General features: G+C 46.6%; 1 protein-coding gene across 1 annotated transcript; it reads right to left on the bottom strand.

Moving 5' to 3' along the window:
- Positions 1-75: 75 nt before the first annotated feature.
- Positions 76-27,268, bottom strand: EEF1G (eukaryotic translation elongation factor 1 gamma). The gene is made up of 10 exons (XM_070951594.1): positions 27,197-27,268; positions 25,158-25,316; positions 23,282-23,345; positions 22,021-22,163; positions 20,259-20,402; positions 15,715-15,844; positions 11,249-11,435; positions 3,000-3,172; positions 2,762-2,886; positions 76-433 (listed from the first exon to the last, which is right to left on the bottom strand). Exons 1-10 carry the CDS (start codon positions 27,209-27,211, stop codon positions 275-277), a joined length of 1,299 nt encoding a protein of 432 aa, XP_070807695.1. The 5' UTR covers positions 27,212-27,268; the 3' UTR covers positions 76-274.
- Positions 27,269-27,960: the final 692 nt, after the last annotated feature.

Raw genomic sequence — 27,960 nt, 5'->3', positions numbered from 1 at the left:
GCAGCCCAGATGAGAAGCCCCCCACTTTCCAGCTGCAAGCAGATGCAAAAAAAAAATAATAAATAAAAATAAAACTAGTGCATTCAGGATTTTAATGCACAGCTTAAAATGTCACTGCCTCTCCTGCTGCCCGAGTGGGTGGGTGGGGGGGTCTTCTGTTTAAATTTTTTTCGTCTTCCTGAACAGCGGCGGTGGTAGCCCCTCTGGAGAGATGTCCCTCATCGTGTCCGTATTTGGGGAGAGGGGGAGGGGGTGGCGTCGGCGTCCTGCCTCCTCATTTGAAGACCTTGCCTTGGTTGAACGCTTTGCCGACGTGCTTGAAGTCGCCTTCCCAAGCAAAATACTCCTGCACCATCGTCTTGCACTCCTCGCTTTCCGGCTCCAGCTTCCGCCAGGTGTAGGATTCGTAATCCACCTGCCAGTCAGGAACCAGCTGACGAAGAAATGGAGGAAAGGGGGACGTGAGGAGGGGGTAGAAAGGGGGCTGAGCCCTTTCCGGTCTCACCGAGGACCCTCACAGAGGCAGAAGTGTAACACCAGGAGTCTGCTAACCACACGATGCCAAGGAAGGCGTTCGCCACGTCCCGACGTGCAAATACGGGCAGTTCTCAACTTACGACCATAATTCATCATTATCTTTTAACGACCCCATAATAATCCCTTGTTTGGGGGGGGGGGTGGAATCTGGGCAACTGAATGGAGCTGAGCGTTTACTGGTCGGATGCCCTTCCTGTCGCCAATGCAGAGTTTTGTTCAGCAGATAAATTCTAATAACGCCCAGAGAGAGAAATATCTGCCTCTACCTAGGATCAAACTCACAGCCTCCTGATTGTGAGGCGAGAGCTCTACCTCTAGGCCACCACACCACTCTCATAAAGCCTGGCAATCATTTAACCATCCCATAATCCCTTGCGGGATGGAGTCTGGGCAACCGAATGGAGCTGAGTGTTTACTGGCTGGATGCCCTTCCCGTTACCGGTGTGGAGTTTTGTGCGGCAGATCTATTCTCATTGTGCCCCGAGTGAGAAATACCTGCCTCTACCTAGGATCGAACTCGCAGCCTCCTGACTGTGAGGAGAGAGCTCCGCCTCTAGGCCACTGCACCACTCCTGACTGATGACCACAACTGAGCCCAACATTTCCACTGCTAAGCGAGAAAGTTGTTAAGTGAGTTTTCCCTTCCTTTTATATAACCTTCCTTGCTGGTTGTTAAGCGGTTTGCTGCTTAATTTAATAGAGATGATAAACATGGGGACAGGGTCTCCTGGCCCCAAAGAGGTGGCTAAGACGCCGAGCTTGTCGATCAGAAAGGTCGGCAGTTCGGCGGTTCAAATCCCTAGTATAGGTTCTCCTGTGTGAGCAGGGGGTTGGACTAGATGACCTCCAAGGTCCCTTCCGACTCTGTTACCGAGGTGAGGGACACTGGCAGAATAGATGCCATGGCTTCCCTAAGAAGCCATGAAGAGTAGCAGCCTGAGAGCCAACATTTTCTGGGAGAGAGGCGGAAGAGAAGGGATTGTCACGGTGTGTGAGAGGAATGGATGCCCTGTGGGGTTGTGCGTGAATGCCTCTTCCGTGGGATAGGTGACATCATCCACACCTAGCGCACTCAACCCCTCCCTACCAGCACAGATCCTTGGGGGGAGAGAGAGAGAGAGCATCATGGGCGTTTCATCAATCTCGTAAAGGGCTGCAAACAGCGGATCCCTCTTTTAGGGAAAGGTTAGGCAGCCCCCCAGAAACTCTTTCTCCTCGTCTGGTAGAAAAAGCTCTGGTGGTTGAGCTTATCCTCTAACCCAGGAGTCGGCAACCTGCAGCTCTGGAGCCGGATGTGGCTCTTTTCATCCCTCTGCTGCGGCTCCTTGTTGCCAGTCGGCTCCACAATTGATAGGGCTTTCGGTTAGGACAGGCAGAGAAAAAAAGGACACCCTGCTAGGAGGAGACTCTATGGTGGGAGCGGGGGAGAGAGGAGGAAAGAGGAAGCAGACTTCCGGTCGGCAGAGGAAAACACCATGCTAGGAGGAGACTCTATGGTGGGGGGAACCGGACTTCCGGTCAGCTCCAGAATTGAATTTGGGGGGGGGGGGGGGGAAAGGAGGAGGGGGCACTTAGAGGACCTTTGTGGCTTCTTGAGTGTTTAAAGTTGCCGACCCCTGCTCTAACCCAACAGTCCCCAGCCTGTTTGCAACCGGGCCACGTGACCAGTGGGCCGGCACAAATGGGCACACACAGCCCCAAGCCCCTCTTTTCCTTCTCTCTCTCTCTTCTCTCTCCCCCTCTTTCTTTCTTTCTTTCTTTCTTTCTTTCTTTCTTTCTTTCTTTCTTTCTTTCTTTCCTTCCGTTTTCTATTTTTTTCTTTCTTTTTCTTTCTTTCCTTTTTCTATTTTCTTTCTTTCTCCTCCTCCTCTCTGCAAACACCTCTCACTTCTAGCACTGATGATGTTCCCTAGTTGGGTCATGAAACGTCTGCCAGAAAACAACCAAGCTCAGAGAGCACCAAAGACCCCGTATTTTTCACCCTACTTCAATGCCACCTTCGCCTCCTCCTCTCCACAAAGCTCCCACTCCCTTCTAGCACTGATGATGTTCCCTACTTGGGTCACAAAACGTCTGCAAGAGAACCACCCAGCTCAAAGAGAACCAAGGACCCCTTTCGCTTCTCCTTTTTTTGGCAACAGCTGCGCTTTCCCAGTTTCTCTCTCGTGTGGCCTGTCCGAAGCACTGGGGCGGGCGGGTGGGGGGCAGACCCTCACACACTCACGGGGAAGGCGAGCTCCTGTCCGCGGAAGACCCAGATGCCTGAGATGCTGCTGTCGTTGTTGGCGCCGAAGACGATGACAGAAGCGAAGGCGTTCTTGCGCAGTTTGTCCAAACGTTGGAACATGCCTGAGGGAAGAAGTGAAGAGGGTTGATTAACGGCTGGGCCAAGCTTGTAAGCGTAATAAAAAGAAAATTGGGGGGTGGGTGGGTGTCCGGGGGAGGAAACGAGGTGAGCTTACCGGTGATAAGGTTGCAGCTCATGAAAATCTGAGCCAGCTCCTCCGGAAAGCGGTACTCCGCGTACCAGATGGACCAACCGTCTTTGTCGAAGTGGTCCCAGAAGTGAGGCAGGGCCACTTTCAAGGTGTCTTCGTTGGAATACTTCTGCTTAAATTCGTCCATGCTGAAGGAGCTGGAAGAGAAATAATGAACAAGAGGGTCTCACTCAGATGCAGCACAAAACGGGAGAGGGAGGGAAAGGACACAGCTGGTGTCAGGTTTCGAGGTCGTCTCAAATAAATTGCATTTCAAACAAAGTCTTTGAAGTAAAACTCCCATTTATTAAGCACAATATTCTGAATCCGCCAACACTGACTTCCAGACCCAAAACCCTCCCTTTCTGTTCCCCACTCCCCTGCACTCATTGGCCATCTTCCAAGTCACTCTACCCCTAATCTACTGCTCCAGCTCAAAGGAATTTCCCCCCTCCCATCCCATCTCCTAGGGGATATTATCTCCAGGGAAAATAAGTAGGTGAAAAGTCAAATGTCCCTTTCCAGATGCCTCCGCTTCTTCTTATGTCAGAACTAGAGTAAATGCAGCTTGAAGTGCTGACAGCTGGATGGTCTCGCTGCCTTTTCCTATCCCCCGCTTTCAGAGGCAGAAAGGCAGTTATTCTGGCCTGGGGATGGGGTGGGGGTGAGGGGGGAAGCGGGGGTGGCAGACCAACAAGCTTGGCCCCCTATCTTGGGCAGCCAAGTGCCAATCTGGAGCACGATGGCTAAAATCCTGCTTGATGCCAAATCATCATTGTTGGTGTTGTGGCCCGTCAGCAGCCTGTGCAGCTAGTAGCTGATTCCAACAGCGAGGAGGCTGGTGGCAAGAGGCTGATGCAGCTGGCACTCGAGTCGGACAGTGAGGAGGCTGGAGAAGATGTGGTGCCAGAGGCAGGGATTCAGCCAGGGCCTTCAGAACCTCCAGAAGCTCCCATAAGTGAAGAGGACGAAGAGGAGGAGCCTCTTCTCAATGCACGAGCACGCAGAGCTGCCAAAAGGCAGGAATGGCTCCTCAGGAGGAGGTCTCCTCGAGAGTAAGGCTTGGAGCTAATTGGCCACTCCCTTAGCCTATCTAAGGAAAGACGACGACTGAGGCAATTTGCAGGGAACAACTTCTGTTCACTCTCCTTCACGTCCTGATCTTAGTTCTCTGCAAATTGCTTCTGGGCTTTCTGCCAACCCTAGTAAGATTACGATTATTTATTCTTTGGATTCTTGTAGGCTGTTAAGAAAGTTAATTAACAGCCTTTGTTTGAAAAAAAAAAACCTGATTTAATTTAGTAAAACTAAGGTTTGTACAGACTTTGTGTGTGCTGCATTCTTTGGGGCAGAACAGTTGGGGAATAGTAAGAGTATTAAGAGTTGGAAGGGACCTTGGAAGCACCAGTTGTGTGTGCAAGCTGGCTTCACGTGTCTGTTGTTTAGCGAGGCGTTTGTTAAGTGAGAGTTTTGGCCCACTTTACGATTTTTCTCGCCACGGTTGTTAAGTGAATCTCTCCTCATTAATAACAACCTTTATTGTCACTGCACAACCTAGGTGCAATGCAGTGGTGGGTTCTAATCAAGTTTTACCACCGGTTCGCATCGCGCACGGGCTTTGCGCGCGATGTAGTATGGATTTCGTAACCTTGTAAAAGAATCAGCTATTTTTTTTCTTCCCCCCAGGAAGAGTTGATAAGTTTGTCAATAACTATTTTTACGCATTATCTCAATTTAGCATATTAGGTCTTGCAGAGGTTTATTTTGGGACGATGATTTAATCAAACGATTGGATAGTAATATTGATTTTGCTCAGGGGTTGAGATAAATTGTGGGACGTGTTTGAATCGCCTTTTTAAAAACATGTTTCTGTATACGGTCGTCCTCGATTTACAACCCCAATTGAGCCCAAAAATGTATGTTGCTAAGAGAGAAATTTGTTAAGTGAGTTTTGCCCCATTTTATGACTTTTTTTTTTTTTTTGGCCACCGATGTTAAATTAGTCATACGGTTGTTAAGCGAATCCGGCTTCCCCATCGACTTTGCTTGTCAGAAGGTCGCAAAAGAGGATGGATCACATGACTCCGGGACACTGCCACCGTCGTAAATATGAGTCAGTTTTCAAGGATCTGAATATAAATCACATGACCATGGGAATGCTGTAATGGTCGTTAAGTGTGAAATATGGTTGTAAGTCACTTTTTTCAGTGCCGTTTTCATTTCAAACGGTCACTAAACGAATTGTTCTAAGTCGAGGATTACCTGCAGAGCAAAACATCTTTCCAAGGATTGGCACACAAAAGGCTCAAATTCTTCCAAAGTAGAGAAATGTTGCAGCCGGGCTAAGAAAACCCCAACAAGAGCTTGCAGGGTTTGTCTGTCAAACCAGCCGTCTTACGGACTACAAGACCCATGGTTTTCCAAGCCACTGGAGGGGAACAGGCTAGCAAAACAACTTGCTGACCAGCCCTTTGCAGCCGAGACTGAAAATGCGGCCAGCTCACTTTTGACTCACTCCAGGATGAAACGGTGAACAGAAAACGGGTTTATCCAGGAGGGAGAAATTGGGTGGGTGAGACTAGATGTCTACACTGTCAAATAATTTACTAAGACTGTATTACTATTAATTCTTCTCTTCTAGTATCTATCTCTTTCCACTTAAGACTATACCCATGTTGCTTGTATCTTTCAATTTATATTGTTTTTATTTGTTTCCAAGTACGATTTGATAGCTTATTAGTAACCTTGGCTATCACTCAGTGTTGTATCTTTTTATTCTTGATGAATGTATTTTATTCTCCTTATGTACACTGAGAGCGTATGCACCAAAGACAAATTCCTTGTGTGTCCAATCACACTTGGCCAATAAGGAATTCTATTCTATTCTATTCTATTCTATTCTATTCTATTCTATTCTATTCTATTCTATTCTATTCTATGAGCACAGAAGCAGCCCTCTTGTTAACTCTCAAGACTCTTTTTTTCCTGCTCTATAATCAAGATGGACTAATATGTAAGTGTGTGCAAGTATGTACTGTATTTTTCCGAGTATAAGACGCACCTACCTTTTTTGGTGAGGAAAAGAAGAAATCTCCCTCTGCCTCTGAGCAATTGTGCTTCTTTACAGCAAACAGCCTGCTTTACTTTCATTTTCGTTTTCAGCATAGCTTGATTAGCACAAGGGGAAAAAAATCTGCTCCAGCAATTTACCTCTTTGCAGCAAGCAGCAGAGGCCAGCGCAAAACAGCTGAGAGCAAATCATCCAATCAACTTGTGCTAATTAGGCTGTGCTGAAGCTGAAAGGAGCTGTTTTTTCTTGCTGTTTGCTTGCAAGGAGGTAACTGCTGCGAGGCACAGGCCAAAGGGTGGGGGCCAGTGGGTGGGCGGGGCTACATTCGGTGTATAAGACGCACCTAAATTTTCACCCCCTTTTAGTTGGGGAAAAGGTGCATCTTACACTCTGAAAAATATGGTGTGTGTGTGTGTTTAAATATTTTTATATATTTCTAAATAAAAGTTTTGCTGTCCTTCTGTATAAATTTACACTTTTGGATGTAGATAGATAAACCTCGTCATTTTTCTCTGTACACAATAGTATATTAAAATGAAATTACAGTGTGTGTGTGTGAATATATGTTGTTATATTGTATTATTATTGTTATACTGGGGATGATAATAAACATCGTTTGGTGGGTGGCGTTTTTTTTCTTCCAAGAGGGCATTGGAATTTCATTTTAATGTGTGCCATTGTATAGAGAAAAATGACAATAAAGTATATTTGTCTATCTCTATCATCTATCTTTCCATCATCTGTCGGTCGGTCTATCATCCACCTACCTCATCCATCCATCTCTACCTATCCTTTTATCTATGTACCTACCTACCAATCATTATCTCTCTCATCTACCTATCATTTCTCTCATCTACCTACAGTGTATTTTTGAGGTTTGATGGCTAATAACACCACTTTTTTTTTTTTTGAGTTTCAAAAGATAATCCTATTCCACTGCTCGAATGGCCTGGGAATAGCCCAGACCTTCACCCAATTGAAACTCTATGGAGATGACTAAAGAAACTGGTTAGTCAGAAGAAACCCAGCAATAAACCCCAGTTAATAGAAGCCATCCTTCAATCTTGGTTTCACATGAGAACAGCTGCAGAACTAAAAGACTTGGTTCCCTCCATGGGAAGACGTTGTAAGGCCGTCATTCATGCTAAAGGTTACCCAACGAAGGATTAAATGACACGGGGATCATTTTTGTATATCTCTTTTTTTTTTTTATGGTGATCATTTTTGTACATCTCGTTTTTTCTACGTGTTTCACTTCTCTTCTATAATTGTAACTGCTACTCTAATAGCAAATCCTTCCTAAAAGTTATTGCATTACATTCTGTATTAAATTATCTTTCCATTGATATATAATTTTATGGTACTACTCCCCCCAAAAAGTGGTGTTATTAGCTAGTTTTAGAAATTACACTTTTCCCAAAAGGTTTCCACAATTTTGGCCACTACTGTACTTGTTTGTCTGTCTATCTACCTACCATATCTACCTACCTACCTGTGTACCATATCTAGGTAGATATGGTACACATATCTATGTGTATATGGATGATAGGTAGGTACCTATCATCCATCTATCATCCCTCTCTCTCTCTCATCTATCTATCTTTCTCTCTCTCTTCTGCCTGGTACAGGAGTTTTTTTTTGGGGGGGGGGAGGCCAGAGGGAGGTTCCTTGCCCGAAAACAAGTCAGCTACTGTGTTGAGCTGATCATGGATCACAGGACAGCTTGCTCGGAGCAACAGCTGAAAGGCCAGGCGGCCAGAATAGATGAAATGCTGCACCTCGAGGTCAGCATCATCGTGTTTTGCAGAGAAGGGCCTCCCCCTCCTCCCTCCTCCCCCTTCAAGAATCTGCTGCCCGGCCCCTCCTCCTCCTCCTCCCCCTGGAAAGGGGGAAGGACCTCTCCAGTTGCAAGCAGCAGCTGACGCCCCCAAATGGGAGTTCACCCATTTTTAGGGCAGGGAACAAACTTTGCTGGGGCCGGAGAGGGCCTCTCCCGCCCAGCAGCCTCGCCCTCCCTTCCAGAGGGAGGCAGCCCAACCTGGCCCGCTGCCACCTCCAAGCCCGAAAAACAAGATTCCCCCTCCCTTGTGCCTCCCTGGCTCAGCCGGGCTGGAAGGAAGCCCAAAAGCAGCTGGCCGGCCAGTGTGAGGCTCTACTGCCACCGCGTGGCTCATCCTGGGCAGCCACCGAGTTTCTCTTTGGCACGGCCAGAAAAATGGAGCCAAGGAACAGCTGTGTGTGTGGGGGGGGTCTCAAGGGGTCTTTCCTTAGCTGTGCAGATGAGGTTAGGGCAAGAAGTTGACCACCAGGCCACAAAGCCCATTTACAGAGTGCCACGCTCCCAGGCCCACGTTTTAATCAAAACCACCATTTCTGATGATCACCAAAAACGGTGCCTACAGCGAACTGCCGTTTTGTTTAACGACCGCCACAAAAAAAAGGATGACAAAATTGGGCCTGTCATGTGACTGACCTCTTTTAAGAGTGGTCACGGATTAGGACTGCGATGGGCAGACTCAGTTGTGTTTGGAAGTCAAGGGTTACCTGTAACGCACCACACCTCTTCCGCCTTCACTTTTTTCATTGTCTCTTTTGAAGGGTGGATTTGAATGTGGTTTATCTCTATGTACTTAGCGTTTTATTTGTTTAGATCTTCTCTCTTTATGCCTCTGCTAAAAGCAGGAAGCGCTGCGTGTACCCAGCAGACGATAGCATGTAAGATGAGCCGCCCTCAAGAGAAGGGCGAGACACACAAAATATCCTTTCGCTCATTTGCTGGACGCTCAACAAATCAAACAGACGGAAACGTGTGATTAGTCTCTCCCCCCCCCCAATTATGTGTATAGGGATTATTCTCTCTATACAATTTCTGTTGTTTTGTATTTTCTGTTATGGATTGCACTGGGGAGGCTCAACCAATTTCGTTGTATATATTATGTACAATGACAAAAAAGGCTAGGCTATACTATATATCCGTGATGGCGAACCTGTGGCACACGTGCCACCTGTGGAGCCGTATCGGTGGGCACGCGAGCTCAGCTCTGGCACATATGCGCGCACCGGCCAGCTGATTTTCGGGCCTTTCAGGCCCACTGGAAGTCAGCAAACAGGCCATTTCCAGCCTCCGGAGGGCCTCCAGGGAGGTGGAGGTGGCCATTTTCGCCCTCCCCAGGCTCCTAGAAAGGCTCTGGAGCCTGGGGAGGGCGAAAAAACAGGCCTACCGTGCCATCACATGCCAAAAGCGAGGGAAGCACGCGGGGGTGGTGGTGGTGTCACTCATAGAATTATGGGTGTGGACGCACACGCACACACACGCAACCCCCCTGCGCTCCCCCCGCTTTTGGCACGTGATGGCAAAAAGGTTAGCCATCACTGCTATTTACCATACCATACTATACTAATACTATACTATACACTATACTAATACTATATTAATATTAATACTAATACTATACAAATATATTACTAATACTATTTCTATACTAATACTATACTAACACTAAACTATACTAATACTAAATTAATACTATATTAGTACTAATACTATATTAATACTAATAGTAATACTATACTATTACTATTATTATACTATAACTATACACTACGACTAAACTATACTACCACTAAACTAATACTATATTAATACTAATAGTAATACTATACTAATACTACTATACTATTATTACTATTACTAACACTATACTAATACTAACACTAAACTATACTAATACTATACTAATACTAATACTAAACTAATACTATACTAATACTAATACTAAACTAATACTAATACTATACTATGCATATTTTTCGGACTATAAGACGCACCGGTGTATAAGACGCACCAAGATTTCGAAGAGGTAAGTAAGAAAAAATTTTTTTTGCCCTCCCCGGCCCCCAGGAGCACTCTACAGGCCTCCCAAACCCTCTGCGTGCCTTATTTTTGTGAAAAACGGGCCCATTTTTTGCAAAAATTGGACGAGCAAGGCAGGGCTTCAGGAGGCCAAAAATGGCTGTATTCGGTGTATAAGACACACCAACATTTCCACCCTCTTTTGGGAGGGGGGGGGAATGCGTCTTATCCTCTGAAAAATACGGTATATTTAAAACAGGTTTCCAAAACTAAATTAGTTTTGTCACAGAAAGCACCTCCCTTTTAGATACAGATAGCCTTTGTACAGGTAGTCCTCAAATTACAATAGTTTGTTTAGGGACCGCTTCCAAGTTACAACGGCACTGGAAAAAGTGAGTGATGACCATTTTTCACACTTACGACCGTTTGCAGCATCCCCGTGATCAAAATTCAGAAGCCGGGCAACAGATTCATACTTACGACGGCTGCATGTGATCCCCTTTTGCAACCTTCTGACAAGCAAAAGTCAACGGGGAAGCCAGATTCACTTAACAGCCAGGTTACTAACTTATCAACTGCAGTGACTCACTTAGTAACTGTGGTAAGAAAGGTCGTTAACATGGGGCAAAATTCACTTTAACAACTGTCTCACTTAGCAACAGACGTTTTGGGCACAGTTGTGGACTACCCGTTTAATCTTTCGTTCATTTTGACTGTTCAAAGTTGCGATACGTATGACGTGTTTTTCACACTTTGCAGCATCCCAGTCATGTGATCAAAATTCGGATGCTTGGCCGCTGGCATGTACTCATGACGGTTGCCTTGTCCCAGGGTCACACGACCCCCCTTTTACAACTTTCTGACAAGCAAAATCAACGGGGGAACCAGGTTCTCACTTTAACGACCGTGCTACTAACTTTGTAACTGCGGCAATTCATTTAACGACGGTGGCCAGGAACATCGTTAAAACGGGGGCCAAACACACTAAACTGACTTGTTTTAGCAATGGGAAATTGTGGTCGGGAGTCGAAGGACTGTCTGTAAACATGGAATTGTGTTTTATTTAAAAAAAGGAATTTTGTAGGTTTGATGTTCAGCGAGATATGCCTAAAATTATGATGATGGAACTATTTTTTTTCCCCCCCATGTAGCCAAATTCAGTCCTGACTTCCTGGTTGCTTCCACATTTGACTGGAGAACACTGTGGGACATTTTCCAGGTTGTCCCAAACCCCCAGAATGCGAGTCACCCCATTCTTTTCGGACTCTGCTGCGCCCCCTCCTACAACCAATTGGGGGGGGGGTCCCTTACCTTTTGGGGAGCTCAGCAAAGGGATCTATGAATTTGGGCTCAGCTGCCAAGACCTCCTCGCACTCATCTAATTCCTCTTCTGGTTCTCGCTTCTTCTCTTCTTTCTTCTCCGCTTTCTTCTCCTCCTTCGGCGTTTTCTCCTTCTTGGAGGTTTCTTTCTTAGGTTGGTTCTCTGCAAACTTCTTGCCTGCAAAGCCACAAGAAGGGGGGGGGGGGGGGGAAAGAGAGAAATGAACAGGATTTAGGGTTTCAATGCCGAAACGTCAATTTTCTGGCCTCTTAAAAGCGCTAACAGCAGCGTTTTCCAACCTTGGCCCTTTTAAGATGGGTGGACTTCAACTCCCAAGATAAAATAACAGATGAACAGAGTTGGAAGGGACCTTGTAGGTCATCTAGTCCAACCCTCCACCCAAGCAGGAGGCCCTATACCATTTCTGATAAATGGCTGTCCAATCTCTTCTTGAAAGCCTCCAGGGATGAAGCTTCCACAACTTCCGAAGGCAACTTCTGTTCCATGGGTTGATTGTCTTCACTGTCAGAAAATTCCTCCTTATTTCTAGGTTGAATCTCTCCATGATCAGTTTCCATCCATTGTTCCTTGTCTGGCCTTCGGGTGCTTTGGAAAATAGCTTGACCTCCTTCCTCCTCTCTAGGGCAGCCCCTCAAAAATTGGAAGATGCTCTCCTGTCTCCCCTGGTCCTTCTCTTCCCTAGACTAGCCAGGCCCAGTTCCTGCAACCGTTCATCGCATGTTTTAGTCTCCTAATCATCCTGGTTGCTCTTCTCTGCACTCTTTCTAGAATCTCAACATCTTTTTTATAGTGTGGTGACCAAAACTGGATGCAGGTCTCTAGGTGTGGCCTTACTAAGATACCCCCAACATTTTTAGAAGTGGGTTGTCACTGCTTCCTTTCTGGGGCTAAGAGAGATGGACTAGCCCAGGGGTCAGCAACCCGCGGCTCTGGAGCCACATGTGGCTCTTTCATCCCTCTTCTGTGGCTCCCTGTTGCTGGTCAGCTCCACAATTGATAGGGGTTTCGGTTAGGACACGTAGAGGAAAAAGGATGCCGCACTAGGAGACGTCATGCTAGGAGGAAACTCTATGGTGGGGGAACTGGACTTCCAGTCGACTCCAGAATTGAACAGGGGGGGCTTCTGGTTAGGACTTTTGTGGCTCTTTGAATGCTTATGGTTGCTGACCCCTGGCCTAGCCCAAAGTCACCCAGGTAGCTTTGTGCCTAAGGCAGCACTAGAATTCAATTCATACTGGTTCCTAGCTTGCTGTCTTAAACTACAACAACAAACTGACTACTATACTGTAGTCCATGTATTTTTTTTTTTTTTAATATTAGAAGTGTCAGACAGATTTCCCCTACAGTTTAAGCACGGATGGCTTTAATAGCTGTTTGTTATCGTACTACTGTATTCTTTATTGGTTATTTTATTGCTCTATTCTTTTATTTCTGTTCCGGTTACGCTCTTTTCACGGCTTCCTTTTTTATTGTTGTAAGATGCCCCCCAGCGATAGGCAGCAAATAAATTTTAACAAAATAGATAAAGCTGCTAACGTTCATTCACAAGAACTCAAGAGAGAAGGAGGGGCGGGGGGGCTCCCAGCTATGAAACGTCTTCACCAACTGGGCGTTTGATCCAGGGTGGATAAAAATAAAAAAAATCAGATTTTTTTATCGGATTTTTTTGATTTTTATCGAATTTATTTTAATAAAAAACTTTTGGGGTAAAAATCTATCGTAAGGTAGTTTTCTATTTAAGATACATAAATAATTCAGTTTATTCAGCATGAAATGGAGCTTAGTTAGGTAGCAGGAGGCTGTATATTCTGCAACCCTGGGACTATCGGTGAGTCAACAATGGGTCAAAGGAGTAGCAGAGATGACAGTTGCTCTTTAAAAATTATGATTTAAATCGAGTTGATTTAAAACAAGCCTTTTTACTAGTGATTTAAATTATGATTTAAATTGTGATTTAAATTATGATTTAAATTGTGATTTAAATTGTGATTTAAATCAACTCGATTTAAATCAAACCCACCCTTGTTTGATCAAACTGAATTTGCAGAAAAAAAAATAGGAAAACGTTTTCAAAACCAGGGTGGGGCAAGGCTGGCAACAGGTTGACCCATATAAAGTGCACGGGGCCCCTTCAGAAATGTTTGAACCCATCCCTGAAATAGGATCCTTTTCTACACCGTGTTCTAATTTTAGTCCTGGAAGTTGCAGAGCCAAAGACAGAAAAGGACAGTAAAATGCACGCTATTTCTTCCACGGGTTAAGCTAACTTCCATTTTCCTGAGATTGGTGGGCTTTCGATACAGGTGCCGTATTTTGCGGAGTGTAAGATGCACCCTTTTCCCCTCCTAAAAGTGAGTGAAAATTTAGGTGCGTCTTATAGATAGAATATGGGTGTTTTCGCCCTCCCGAACCCTCAGAAGCACTCTGCAGGCCAAAAACAGGTCCGTTTTTGGTGAAAATGGGCCGTGCGGAGGACTGTAGGGTGCTTCTGGGGGCCTGGGAGGGTTTAAAATGCAACGTGCGGAGGCCAAAAACTATTTTTTTTGTTTTCCTCCTGTAAATTTAGTCTGAAAAATGTGGTACTCCTCGACTTACAACCACAATTGAGCTCAAAATTTCTGCTGCTAAGCGAGACATTTGTTAGCTGAGCTTTGTCTCACTTTACGACGTTTCTTGCCACAGTTGTTAAGTGAACCCGGCTTCCCCACTGACTTTGTCAGAAGGTTGCAAAGGGTGATCCCATGACCCAGAACGCGGCAACTGTCATAAGATACGAGTCAGGTGCCGAGACTTTGAATTTTTGGATCCCATGACCCGCAGAATGGTACAATGGTCATAAGTGTGAAAAACGTTCCTGTCACTTTTTTTTTTCAGTGCCGTTGTTGCCTTGGACACTCCCAGTCGCTAAACGAACTGACGACTTGTAAAGCAGGGGTCCCCAACTCCTCGCAACTCCATGGGTGCGAGTGGCCGGCACTCTCCCCCCATAAAGCTTCATTTGTGTGAGTGGCACGCACGAGCGCCCACAGCTCGCACAAATGGAGCTGCGTGTGCGAGCGGCTGCTGCTCACACAGAACCATTTCCCCCCCCCCCCCCCGCGAGTCCTCAAACTATGGAAAGTTGGAGACCTCTGCTATAAAGGATGAAAAATGTATATCAATTCTGTATAGTGGATTCCTACGAGTAGGATACAATAGTAGGGGCTAGAACAGAATAGACTAGACTAGACTAGGAACTTGGAGGTCTTCTAGTCCAGCCCCGTTCAAGCAGGAGAATCTATACCCGCGATGGCGAACCCATGGCAAGTGTGCCACAGGTGGCATACGGAGTCATATCGACGGGAACACCAACTCAGCACCAGCTGTTTCTTGCCTCTGGACGGCCTCGGGGTGTGTGTGGATGGGGAAGGCCCGTTTTTTCGCTCTGCCTGGGCTCCAGAGCCTTCCTAGGAGCCTGGGGAGGGCGAAAATGGTGGGACCGGAAATTAGCAAATGGGCAGTTTCCAGCCTCTGGTGGGGTGGGGAAGGCTGTTTTCTCCCTCTCCATGCTCCCAGAGTGGCCCTGGAGCCTGGGGAGAGCAAAAAACGGGCCTACCAGGCCCACCATGCCATCACGTGCCAAAATCGGGGGTTGCGCATGCATGCACTGGGTACATAGAATTATGGGTGTGGGCATGTGCGCGCGCTCCCCCCAACTTTTGGCACGCGATGGTAAAAAGGTTAGCCATCACTGATCTATATTATTTCGGACAAGTGATTGTCTAGTCCCGTGATGGCGAACTTATGGCACGCATGCCACCGAGCTCAGCTCTGGCGTGTGCATGCTGATTTTCGGGTCTTCTGGGTTCACCAGAAGTAGGAAAACAGGCTGTTTCCTGCCTCGGAGGGCCTGGGGGGTGGGGGGGGAAGAGGCCCGTTTTTCTTTCTCACCTGGCTCCAGGGCCTCTCTAGGAGTCTGGGGAGGGCGAAAACGGCCTTCCCCACCCTCCCGTAGGTCCTCCGGAAGCTGAAAACGCCCCGTTTGACAACTTCCGGTCCAGTGATGGAGCGCCCACGATTTCTGGTGGCCAGCTGTTCCACTGGTTAATTCTCCTCACTGTTAGGAAGTTTCTCCTTAATTCCAGGTTGCTTCTCTCCTTGGTTAGTTTCCAAACCATTGTTTCTTTTCCTGCCTTCTGGTGATTAAATTGACACCTCCACCCCTCTCTTCTTTGTAGCAGCCCCCTCAAATAAGTGGAATACTGCTAGCATCTCTCCCCTGAGGTACTTGCTCTCTTTTCTTGTTTGGAATTAATGGGAAGGAATTAAGCTACGCCAAGTCCAGGGGTGGTGTAAAGCTGCTTGCAACACCTCCCGCCTCCCGTTTTCTCCTTTTCCAACCTTAAAAAGACCGAATGGCCGTTTTAAAAGAGAATCAGGGGGTGAATTTCCTGACCGTCAAATTGCGCCATCTTCTCACACAGCTTCAAATCCCCCAGGATGGCCTTGAACTGAGGCTGGTTTATGCAGGTCAGAAACCAACGGTTGACATTTTCGTAGGGCTGGCGGAAGGGGGGCTCCAGCACCTGAAAAAAAGGGGAGAAAAGGCGGGAGATCTCAGCTCAAGCGACGTCCAATCGGTTCCTTTCAACATGGACTAAAATATACAATAGAGAAATGAGATATTTGATTGGGAATGTATTAACGGCGGCTGGAATTGTGTTTGCTAAAAATTGGAAAAAGGAGAAAAATCCCAACGCAAGAAGAAATTAAGAATGTGCAGAAATGAGCAAATTGACATTTGAAATTAAAGAACAAGATGATGATGATAATAATAATAATAATAATAATAATAATAATAATAATAATAATAATAATAATAATAATAATTTTATTTCTATACCACCCTTCTCCCGAAGGACTCAGGGCGGTGTACAACCTGATTAAAAGCACAAAGACAGACAAAATTTAAAAATAATTAAATTATTAAATAATTGGCTCAATTATAAAACCCCCAAATTTAAAATCCCACATTTAAAACCAATTAAAATCTTTACGTTGATAGCCCAGCCTGGCGGAATAACAAGGTTTTGAGGGCACAGCGAAATACACGGAGATCGGAGATCTTACGCATTTCTGGGGTCAGTTCATTCCAAAGGGCAGGGGCTCCCACAGAGAAGGCCCTCCTCCTGGGTGTCGCCAGCTGACATAACTTGGCCGATGGCACCCTGAGGAGACCCTCTCTGTGGGAGCAGACTGGTCGGTGGGAGGCTATTGGTGGCAGAAGACGGTCTCGAAGGTACCCGGGTCCTATGCCATGGAGCGCTTTAAAGGTGCTAACCAACACCTTGAATCGCACCCGGAAGACTACTGGGAGCCAGTGCAGCTCGCGCAGGAGGGGTGTCACATGGGCACAACGAGTCGCGCCTATAACCACCCACGCGGCCACATTCTGGACCAGTTGGAGCCTCCGGGTGCTTTTCAAGGGGAGCCCCATGTAGAGAGCATTGCAGTAGTCTAGTCAGGAGGTGATAAGGGCGTGAGTGACCGTGCGCAAGGCGTCGCGATCCAGAAAGATAAACAATACTATAAGATATGGGACTTATTTTATCAACGGTTAGATAAAAAGATAATGGAAATGAAATATGACGTTGCCCCTAAAGTGCAAGGACCCGGTCATAAGTTACTTTTTTCAGTGCCGTTGTAACTTAGAAGCGGCCGGGGCAAATAAAGAGAGATGGGGGGAGAGTGAGATATACAGAGAAAGAGGGGGAGGGAGGGAGGGAGATGTCAAAGGAGTTTTGTGGTTCCCAGTGTTTTTTAACAACTGGTTCTCTGTCCTAATGTATCCTCTGTCCTAATGACCGGCTAGGTAGGTGTGGCTGGGGGAGGGTCATGTGACTGATGGAAGTGAGTGACATTGAGTTGGCCACGCCCACCCAGGTTTTGTGGCTCCCGGTGTTTTCTTTTCTGTGGGAAACGGTCCAAATGGCTCTTTTGAGTATTTAAGGTTACAGACCCTTGAACTAGGATTATGAACCTGTCACATAACTTTTGATTCCTAGTTGTTGTCAATTTTCTTTCTTTTTTTCCCTTTCTTTCTTTCTTTCTTTCTTTCTTTCTTTCTTTCTTTCTTTCTTTCTTTGTTTCTTTCTTTCTTTCTTTCTCACTCTCTCTCTCTCCACACACCAATTTTACAACTGCTAAGCAAAGGTAGCAGTTGTAAAGGGAACACCGAGGTCTTAAGATCTGCAATCTTCCTCTTTGCAGGAAACTTGACAAAAAAAGCTCATTACCAACAAACGGATTTTACTCAACAAGCAGTGTTTGCTTTACAACCACACGCGCACACACAAAAGGTTGTAAATCATGGTCACATGACCACCGGACAATGCAGGCCTAGTATCCAAAATGCAATCGTAAGAGAATAACAAGAGTTGGAAAGGACCTTGGAGGTCTTCGAGTCCAACCCCCTGCTCAGGCAGGAAACCGTTATGCCAGGAATGTCAAACTCGCGGTCCACGGGCTGGATGCGTAACACGCTCGCCACGCCCCCACCCGGTTTAGCGAAAGGGGGGGGGGAGAAAAGTCCCGATACGTCATGTGACACTGCGAGTTTGACACCACTTGCCCCGTGCCATTTCAGACAAGTGGCTGTCCAGTCTCTTCTGGAAAGCCTCCAGTGATGAAGCTCCCACAATGTCTGAAGGCAACTTCTGTTCCATGGGTTGATTGTTATCACTGTCAGAAAATTTCTCCTTATTTCTACGTTGAATTTCTCCTTGGTCAGTTTCCATCCATTCTTCCTTGTCTGGCCTTCAGAGAAGGCTATTTTCTACCTTGGAAAATAGCTTGACCCCCTTCTTCCTCTCTGCAAAAGCCCCTCAAATATTGGAAGATGCTCTCCTGTCTCCCCTGGTCCTTCTCTTCACTAGATTAGACATAACTCAGTTCCTGCAACCGTTCATCGTATATTTTAGCCTCTGGTCCCCTAATCATCCTGGTTGCTCTTCTCTGCACTCTTTCTAGAGTCTCAACCGGGGTGAAATGCTCCTGGTTCGGACCGGATCGCCCAATCTGGTAGTGATGGAGGCGGGTGGTTCGGAGAACCGGTAGCAAAAATTCCTGTCCCCTCCCCATTGCCCAGCTGAGCCGCACAATTTTAATTTTTAAAAGCATTTTTTTCTACAACCTCTTTGGCCGAAGAGGTTATAGAAAAAATGCTTTTAAAAGTAAAAACAAAGCCTCTGCCGATCAGGCAAGTCAGCTGGGATCATCAGAGGCTTCAAAAGCATTTTTTTAACGTCTTCAGCCAGAGATTGTAGAAAAATGGGTTTAAAAGTAATAATAATAAAAAAAATCTTGGCCACGCCCACTCAGTCATATTACCCCACCAAGAACCGGTAATAACAAAATTTACATTTCACCACTGGTCTCAACCTCTTTTTTTAATAGTGTGGTGTCCAAAACTGGATGCAGGATTCCAAGTGTGGCCTTACCAAGGCCTTATAAAGTGATATTAACACTTCACGGGGGTCTTGATTCTATCCCTCTGTTGATGCAGCCTAGAACTGTGTTGGCTTTTTTGGCAGCTGCCACTCACTGCTGGCTCATATTTAAGTGACTGTCCACTAGGACTCCCAAGATCCCTCTCAATCACGTGACACAACGGAAAACTGGTTATCGGAACTTCAAACCCAGGTCATAAGGAGCCCCCGGGGAGGTTCTTTGTAACTTCAAACTAAAGCTAAGCAACCGTCGTTAAGTCAAGGACCACTTGTATGGGCCATCAAGTTGGAACAGGTAAGTCCTCAAGTTACGACCACAATCCAGCTCAAAATTTCTGTTGCTAAGAGAAAGTTCTGTAATAGTGTTGAATATCTGTAGCTCAGGTGTTAGAATGAAGGTAAAGGTTCGTTCTCTGAGCTTTTGGGTTGGTTTTTCCGAACGTTTTGTTACCTGGCTAGGAACATCTTCAACGGAGTTTAGGGGATGTCGGGTGTGGGTGTGTCTTGTGATGGGTCAAGCTGTGAATCATTTAAGTGATGTTCAACCAGGTCTCAGGATCTTCCACGCTGGTCCTGGACTTTCGTCCTTGGTGAAAAGGCCCCTTTCCTTCCACACTACCTCAAAATTGGGATAATGAAAAATAAGTCCTCAAACCAGGTCGCCGTGTTTTAAATCCTGCACCGTTTGGTGCTGGTTCAAGGGAGGCCTTGCTTACAGTCCAGAAGATCTAACGGTTGTGACCCAGACTCACTTAGTCCTTACAAGACACAATTGGTCCCAAGCAAACCTATTTTATTAGAACAGCTGAGAATTACTTCATTCCCAGCTCAGTCCAAATTAATTGCAAAACAAAGTCCTTCAGAAAAAGTCCTTTGGGCTTATCACAAACCTTTATCTTCTTTGGCACCCTGCCAAAGGCCTTTCTTGGCAAAGCCCCATGAAGTTCAGAAACAAGAGAGACCAACTGGAAACAGATTTAGCAACTTTGCTTTCCTACAAAGAGCCCAAGAGCCTTTGCTGCTCTTTTAAGCCTTCTGGGAGGGGCCGATCATTTCCTGGCCTTACTCCCGAGTCTTTCCTTTTGCTTTAGCTGCTCTTGCCTTCTGGCAGCTCTGCGCATGTGTGTACTATGAACAGGCTCCTCCTGTTCCTTTGCCTCTCTGCTGTCCGACTCTGGAGGCTCTAGAGTCCACGCATCACTCCCAGATGGCTCTGGCCCCATCTCTGCCTCTGACACAGAGCCTTCATCCGGGCCTTCCCCAGACTCCAGGACTGGCCCATGGTCCTCCCCAGCCCCCTCACTGTCCGACTCCGCTGCCAGCTCTGCAGGCTGCTGGCAGACCACACCACTAACAAACCTCTTGTCCTCAGAGGCCAATTCCTCACAGGGGAGAAAATGCCCAGCCCTGCTCTTTCTCCACCCGCAATCCCAGGCCCCTCAGCAGCCCCCTTCCCCCTCCAGGACCTCCTCAGCCACCTACAGAGACTAACCTGCTTGTAAAGCCAGAGCAGAGTGCAGACCACGGTGATATCCGCCAGCGTGATACGCTCCCCAACCAAAAACGTGCGAGTCTTCAGGTGAGAATCAAGCAGGCTCAAGATCCGTTTCACTTCCTCCTTGGCATACTCCGTAGCCTGCAAAGGGGCAGCAAAAACTTTAGGAGGGCAGCCTAGGGATTTTTTTTGGGGGAGGGGGGTCAAAGAGGAAATCCACATACAGCCCTGAAGCTGTCAAAAGCCAGAGGGGCCTTCGCAGGAATATGAAACGAAGTATCTTGAATATATCGAAACACAGTACAAAATATAATTAACTTCTGTTTTTTTCAAGTGCAGGAAGTCACGACGAGGGAGCCCAAAATTTCTGTTGCTAAGTGAGACAGGTGAAGTGAGTTTTGCCCCATTTTACAACCTTGCCACAATTGGTAAGGGAATCTGGATTCCCCAGGGACTTTGCTCGCAAAAGGAGAACACGTGACTCCAGGACACTGGAACCGTCATAAGTATAAGTCAGTGGCCAAGCGGCCAAAGTCTGATCACGTGACTACAGAGAAGCTGCAATGGTTGTGTGCAAAACAGTTATAACTCACCTTTTTCAGTGCTGTCGTTGAGGACTACCTGTGGAGGTAGTTCTTGACCTATGACTGTAATGGAGCCTGCCCATTAAGGTTGTAAGTTGTGACAGTTGTAAAGCAAGTCACCCATGTAACCAACTTGATTTTACCATCATTTTTTGCAGCAGTTGTAAAGCAAACTTTGTTCATTATGGGCCAGCTTTGCCAAATCCTGGTTTTCCGTAAAACCGTTGTAAAATGCTGTCATGTGACTGGGAGACACTGCAAATGGTAGTAAGTGCAGGCCGGTTACAAGACCCCCGGTTACAAGACAGGTATGTTGTGTCCCCCGCAGATGTCAGAACTGGGTCCTAAACAGCTACAGGAAGTCCTCGACTTACGATTTACCAGTAGCTGCTTAGTGACTGTTTGAAGTTATGATATGTCCGGGAGGTCCATCGTAACTTCAAACAGTCACTAAGCAACTAAGTTGTAAGTTGAGAACTTCCTGTATCTATCTAATAATAATAATAATTTTATTGTCATTATACGTATATACACATTATACCCATACAACAAAATTCACTTAACACCCAAAGACCAGGTCCAACATACATAACAATCCCCAAACACAGTCCCACCCACCACAAATTCCCCACCCCTAAACCACCCAAACATCCACACAACAGACCAAGTAATGCTGTCCAACAGCTCATCAATGGTGGCCCTTTACTTCATGGTTGAGTGCAATTATAGCTCTGGGATAAAAACTATTCAGAAAACATGTGATTCCGAGTTTGAATTGTTCTGTCTCTTCTGCCAGAAGGCAACAGTCCAAAAAGATTGTGAGCAGGATGGGAAGAGTCTCTGAGAATGTTATGCAACTTCCTCAAATAGCGAGATGCGAAGATGTCGTCCAGGGCTGGTAGCTGGAGCCCGATGATATTCTGGGCAGATTTAATGATACTCTGTAGAGCTTTTTTGTCCGCTACAGAGCTGCTCCCATACCATGCAAGAATGCCGTAAGTCAGGACACCCTCAGTGGTGTTGCGATAGTAGGACAGAAAGACGCTAAGATGCTGGTATCTACTCTGAACCTCATGATTAGCGAAACGTCTAAAAAAAAGTGATTTCTGCCCCCTTCTAACTTTTTAGATGATTGGGGAAACCTCTTTTTCTACAAAATTGGGAGTGCCTCTTACCTGCTTGTTGTATTGCATGATGCCAAGTGTGGGGAAAACCCAGGTGCTGGCTGGGGGCACAATGTCGCTGTCAGCAAAGCTCACCCACTGAAGGACCTGGGAAGCCGCCTCTTGAGTTGTGCCTCGGAGTTCCTCGTTGCTGACTGGGAGAGGAAAACCGGCCAGTTAAGAGAAGCCACGATCAAAAAGAAGGCAGGTAGCCTTCAACTTACAGCCACAATTTTATGTTGCTAAGGGAGAAATTCGTTAAGTGGGTTTCGCCCCGTGTTATGATCTTCCTTGCCGCATCTGTTAAAGGAATCACTGTGGTTATTAAGTGAGGAACACCACCGCTGTTAAGTGAATCTGGCTTCCCTCATTGACTTGGCTCGTCAGAAGGGGATAACCTGACCCCGGGACACTGCAACGGTCGTTAAGTGTTAAAAATGGTCGTAAGTCGCTTTTTTCAGTGCCACTGTAACTTCGAATGGTTACTAAATGAATTGTTGTAAGTATTTATTTATTTATTTATTGGTTTGATTTATATGCTGCCCTTCTCCGGAGACTCAGGGCAGCTTACAATGCATTAATACAATTAAGTATTAACAAGAGCCTTGGTAGTACAGTGGTCTAAAGCACCCTGTTATTAAGACCAGCTGCCTGCAATTACTGCAGGTTCGAATCTCGCCAGGCTCAAGGTTGACTCAGCCTTCCATCCTTTCTAAGGTAGGTAAATTGAGGACCCAGTTTGTGGGGGCAATAAGCTGACTTTGTATAAATATACAAAAGTATGAAGGCTATTGCTGAGCACAAATTAAAAAAAAAAAAAGTAGAGAATTATCTTACACTGGCAACTTTAGTTAAGTCCGTTGTCAGCTTTGGAAGCCATATTAGCTGCCATCTTCTTGCGCTTGGGAAAGTAGGACGGGGGATTTGTTAAGACATAATAGCATTCTTCTTTTCGGTCAAAGTCAGGGTGCTCCTGCATCTGGAGGAGGAGGGGTTGCAGAGGTGGCTCAAGTTGGGACGGATGGAGATTGGGCCATGGGAGGGACTGATGGGTGCAGGGGCTGGATATGGGGTTTTGATTTATTGAGGGAAAACTCGGAACTCTCAGATTTGGGTATTCCCAGATGTGCCAGTATACCTATTCCAATAAATGGAAGATTTTGAGATGACGCTTGTCTCTTAACTGGAGTTGGGTCGTTCTGGAACGCTGACATCCGTTTCCTGTAAACCTGACCCAACAATGAGATTTTGGATAAAACTGACATATATTTACCGTAGTGTGCGATGGCGTTGCTCTCGAATATGCAAAATCCATCATCTCCTTCGAAGGCCGGAACCTACAGAGGGTTAGAAAAAGAGCCTCTCTTGAGAAGACAGACAGACAACTCTCCTCCGAAGAGGTCAGCAGGTGCCATCTGCAGCACTGTTTCTCAACCCCAGGAATTTTAAGGCACTTGGGACTTCAATTCCCATAATTCCCCAGCCAACACAGATTAAACACAGATTAAATAAAATCCAGGGAGTTGCGATTTAATTTCCCACAATCCCCAAGAAGCAATAATGTTGACAGGAAACTGCTACTGTTTCTCAACCTTGGCAATGTTAAGGAGAGCGGACTTCAACTCCCAGAATCCTTCAGCCATGGCTAGGCTGGGGAATTCTGGGCAATGAAGTCCACGCATCCTAAAGCCGTCAAGGTTGAGAAATAACTGAACGGGTGTCAGCCCTGGAGGTCATTTTTTCTTTTGGATCTTCAGAGCTGCCACATTCAGTGCTGTGGGAAGGTGGGAGGGGGGGTTGCATGGAATTGGCAGAGTTATTTAGCCATAACAACATTCTTTTCTGAGAGTCAAGGACATTCAGCCTGCACCTGGAGTGGTGTGACTGAGAGGCATCTCCAGTTGGGATAGTTGATTGATTGGACCATGTGATGGACATGTGGGTGAAGGGGGAAAGGGACTCTGACTTTCTTTTGGGTGGGGGAAACCTGGAAGCTTTCAGATTCAGGTTTTCCCAGATGTGCCAATATGACATCTCTAATAAAATGGATCTTTGAGGAATTGCTTGCCTCGGAGTCTTACTTGGAACTTGACATCCGGAGGATACAGCATTGCCTCAACAAAACCAAATGAAAAATATCATTAAACGCTGGACTTGCTCAGCTATGTAATTGGGAGGGATACCCCAAAAAGGAACCTGGCTTGTTCTGAAGATGCATTAAAGTCTGCTGGATACACGGATCATCAATCCCAAATAGTGTGAGGCTAGTCCTGGTCGTGCCTTTTTTTGTTTTTTTGTACCAAGCCCCAGGCATGTAGAGAGCCAGTTTGGTCTAGTGGTTAAAGCACCGGATAGAAAGTGGGAGAGCCGTGAGTTCGAATGCCACCTTATCCAGGAAAGTCACTCTCTCAGCCCAACGTTATGAGATTGTTGCAGGGAAAATAAGAGGAAGAAGGTGTGTTGGACATGTTTCCCACTTTATTTGTAAAATAAATGTGGGATACAAATAAATATCCTTGGTGGCGCAGCAGACTAAAGCACTGTTAAGTAACACCAGCTGCCTGCAATTACTGCAAGTTCAAATCTCACCAGGCTCGAGGTTGACTCAGCCTTCCATCCTTCCGAGGTAGGTAAAATGAGGACCCGGTTTGTGGGGGCAATAAGCTGACTTTGTATAAAAAAGAACACCGCTTGGGGGAGGGCGGGGGGCGAAAGCAGGTATATGCAAAAGTATGAAGGCTATTGCTTAACGCATTGTAAGCCGCCCCGAGTCTCCGGAAAAGGGCGGCATATAAATCGAACCAATAAATAAATAAATAAATAAATAAATAAATGAACGAACGAATAAGTTTTCACAGCTCAGCCAACTATTCTCCTGGAAACTACCGTGTTTCCCTGAAAATAAGACCCCCGTCTTATATTTTTTTTGAACCCTGAAATAAGCGCTTGGCCTTATTGCCATGCGTTCAAAAGCCCGATTGGGCTTATTATCAGGGGATGTCTTATTTTGTGGGAAACAAGGTAGCAAGAATCAAAATTACACAGTAAGGTTACAGACATCTCCCATTCTACCAAAAAAAAAAATCCCAGAACTCCATGGCGTAACTCCAGTTAGACCAGGATAAAACAAAAAAAAACCAGTCGCTCACCTTTCCAACTGGGAATTTTTTCAGAAATTCAGGAGTCTTGTTGGTCTGCCCGAAGTGGAACTGGGGTGGCGTGGCGAGGACTTTGATCTTGGCCCCGCTGTATTGAGCAGCGATGAGGGCTTTGAATGCCCGCCAGTTCTCGGGGTAAGTGTAGAGAGTCTGCAGGGGGGAGGCAAGCAGCGATGGGGTTAAATGGGTACCCGAGAAGCGAAGCCGTAACTTAGTAATATGCGCCATGTAAGTCTTTTCTCAGTCTTAAAAAATCGATTTTCAGCCTAAGCGCAGCTGGAAGCCGAGCTCTGTGCATTGATTTGTCCAATTGATAGGGTCAACCTCTTGGCAGGTGACTCTGCAGTTGTGGTGGCCAGAGGACTTTGCTACTGCAAAGCCAGACGGGGCACCATCATAATGCAACATCAGCAGAAGGTCCATGATCTCCTACTAAATTCTCCAATGGCCTGCTAAGAGGTCTACTACACCTCCCATTCTCCAGAACCACACCCGCCATCAGGCTAAGCCCCTCTCCTCCTGGCTCTAGAACCCGTTAAAATGCCCAGGAATCTTCACTTGGACTTAGCAATCGTGGCTTAGGTGGAAAGATCTACCTAAACATTTCTGGGTGCAAATCTAGGGCCACCTTCCCACAAGACCTCCTCATCTCAGAATAAGACAATAGCAGGAGTTGGAAGGGAGGTCTTCTATAGTTCAAACCCCCACCTCACCCACCCAAGCAGGAGAACCTATATACCATTCTGGACAAATGGCTGTCGAATCTCTTCTTAAAAATCCTCCAGTGATGGGAGCACCCACACTTTTTGAAGGCAAGCCTGTTAATCGTTCTGTCAGGAAAATTTTTCCTTAAATTCTAGCCTGCTTCTCTCCTTCCTAAGTTTCCATCCACTGCTCCTTATCCTGCTCCTGGATTCTTCTAAAATCAAGACCTTCCACCCCCAAAAACTGGCTCTCCAAGCCAACCTGGGTGTAAATCCAGGGCCACCGTCTCACACCCCTCATCTCCTAAAATCAGGATCTTCTGCTCAACAGCATGGCCCACCAGAGCCAACGCCCACCACTCTAAAATCCAGCAAACACCCCCCCCAACATGTGAAACATCTCCAACACAAGAAGGACCCAGTCAGTGGCACCTATCTCAGATTGCTGACAGCACCAAAAGGGCGAATTCAGAGGATGTTAGAACCCATCATCCTTGCCCATTCGCTTCTGGGTGGCCCAAAAGGCCAGGAAACCGCCCATTCCTGTTTTTTATTCCCAGGTGCAGAGAGACAGCCAGCTGCCTCTAAAGCTGGAGGCTCCATTCAAGACGCCCATCACTCTCTCCCCACCACTTCTGCAGGCAGATTCTCTTCCATCCCATAAAAAGGGGTCTCTCTCTCTCTCCATGCCCCAAATGGCTTAATTTACAAATTTTTTTTGGGGGGGGGGAAGAGTGGTCTTTCATCTGAAGCCAGTTCAGAAAGGAGGCAAAATGCTGCTTTGCCTTCTTCCCACGTGGCAGAGCAAAAAGCAGCTCGACCCCCATCCACACAAACACGCTGCACCCGTGTTTCTCCCAACCTGGTGGACTTTTAAAGAGGTGGCGGACTTCAACTACCAGAGTTCCCCAGTCAGCTGTGCTATGCATAGCTATGCTATACTGGCTGGGGAACTCTGGGAGTTGAAGTCCGCCACCTCTTTTAAAAGTCCTCCAGAGGTTGATAAAACTCCCGTCTTAGGACAGCTCGGACTACAGCGCCTATATGACGTGGCCTTTAGGCCCAAGCGTATGGGAGTTGTAGTCTTGGCCGTTTCGGTTCCGTTTAAACCCTTCATGCGCGTGGCAAGGGAAGAGCGGAGCAGCCTGACACTCCCCCTTTCGAGCTCTGCCCGCCCGCCTGGCCTCTTCCATCCCCGGCGAGACTCCCCGCTTCAAGGCCCTCCTTCGTCCCTTCCCAACCCCGGGCTCCGAGGCCCCCACAGCCCTCCCGGTAACCGGATGGAGGCGGATGAACTCTAGGCCTCGACGGGAACCGCAAGCTCACCCCGGCCACCGCCATCTTAGCGAGGAGAGGAAAAGGAGGAGCGTCGCCCAAGACGGCCGTAAAGCAAGTAGGGGGAGGGAGGGAGGAGGAGAAAGCCGAAGGCGACGAAGCTGCTACGTCACACAGTTGAGAGGCGGAGCCCTGCAGGGACCGCGAGCGCCAGAGCATAGAGACTTTAAAAAAGAGTAGAGATTCTCTTTCCTAGAGAGGCCAGTTTCTGTTTTTCATTGGTTTATTATGGTAGGGGTTTCCAACTTAGCAACTTTTCAGATTTGTGGACTTCAGCTCCCAGAATTCCCCAGCTAGCCATGGGGGGAATTCTGGGAGTTGGAGTCCACAGGTCTTGAAGTTGCAACTTTGGAGACATCCCAAATTTAAACATCGGTTTAAACCTTTGCTTTGTCTACAAATATTCTCCATGATTGAAACGTTGCTTTCCTCTGGAATTGGTTGCTGCAAGGTGAAAATGGCAAAGGTCTGCCATAAAAACAAACAAACAAAATAAAATAAAAAGGTCTGCAGAAATGGTGTAGGCGTCTCCTGCTTGGGTGGGATGGGGTGGGGGGGTTGGACTAGATGACCTACAAGGTCCTTTCCAACTCTGTTATTCTGTGCTGTTCTGTTAAGTGTGCCTGAGCGCCTTAAATGGGCAGAGTTTGTCTCCCACCTGGCACTGACACTGCAAAATAACCCAGTTGGCAAATTAGGAATCCCAACTTCTGCCCCCGTTTCTGTGGAATCAAACGCAGGAACCCAAACCCAAA

This window comes from Pituophis catenifer, unplaced genomic scaffold, assembly GCF_029215685.1.
Source record: "Pituophis catenifer annectens isolate HBS135680 unplaced genomic scaffold, rPitCat1.0.hap2 SCAF_10, whole genome shotgun sequence".
NCBI classification, from domain to species: Eukaryota; Metazoa; Chordata; class Lepidosauria; order Squamata; family Colubridae; genus Pituophis; species Pituophis catenifer.
Note: the sequence above shows the minus strand (reverse complement) of the source record. Positions and strands in the feature narration are given on the sequence as shown.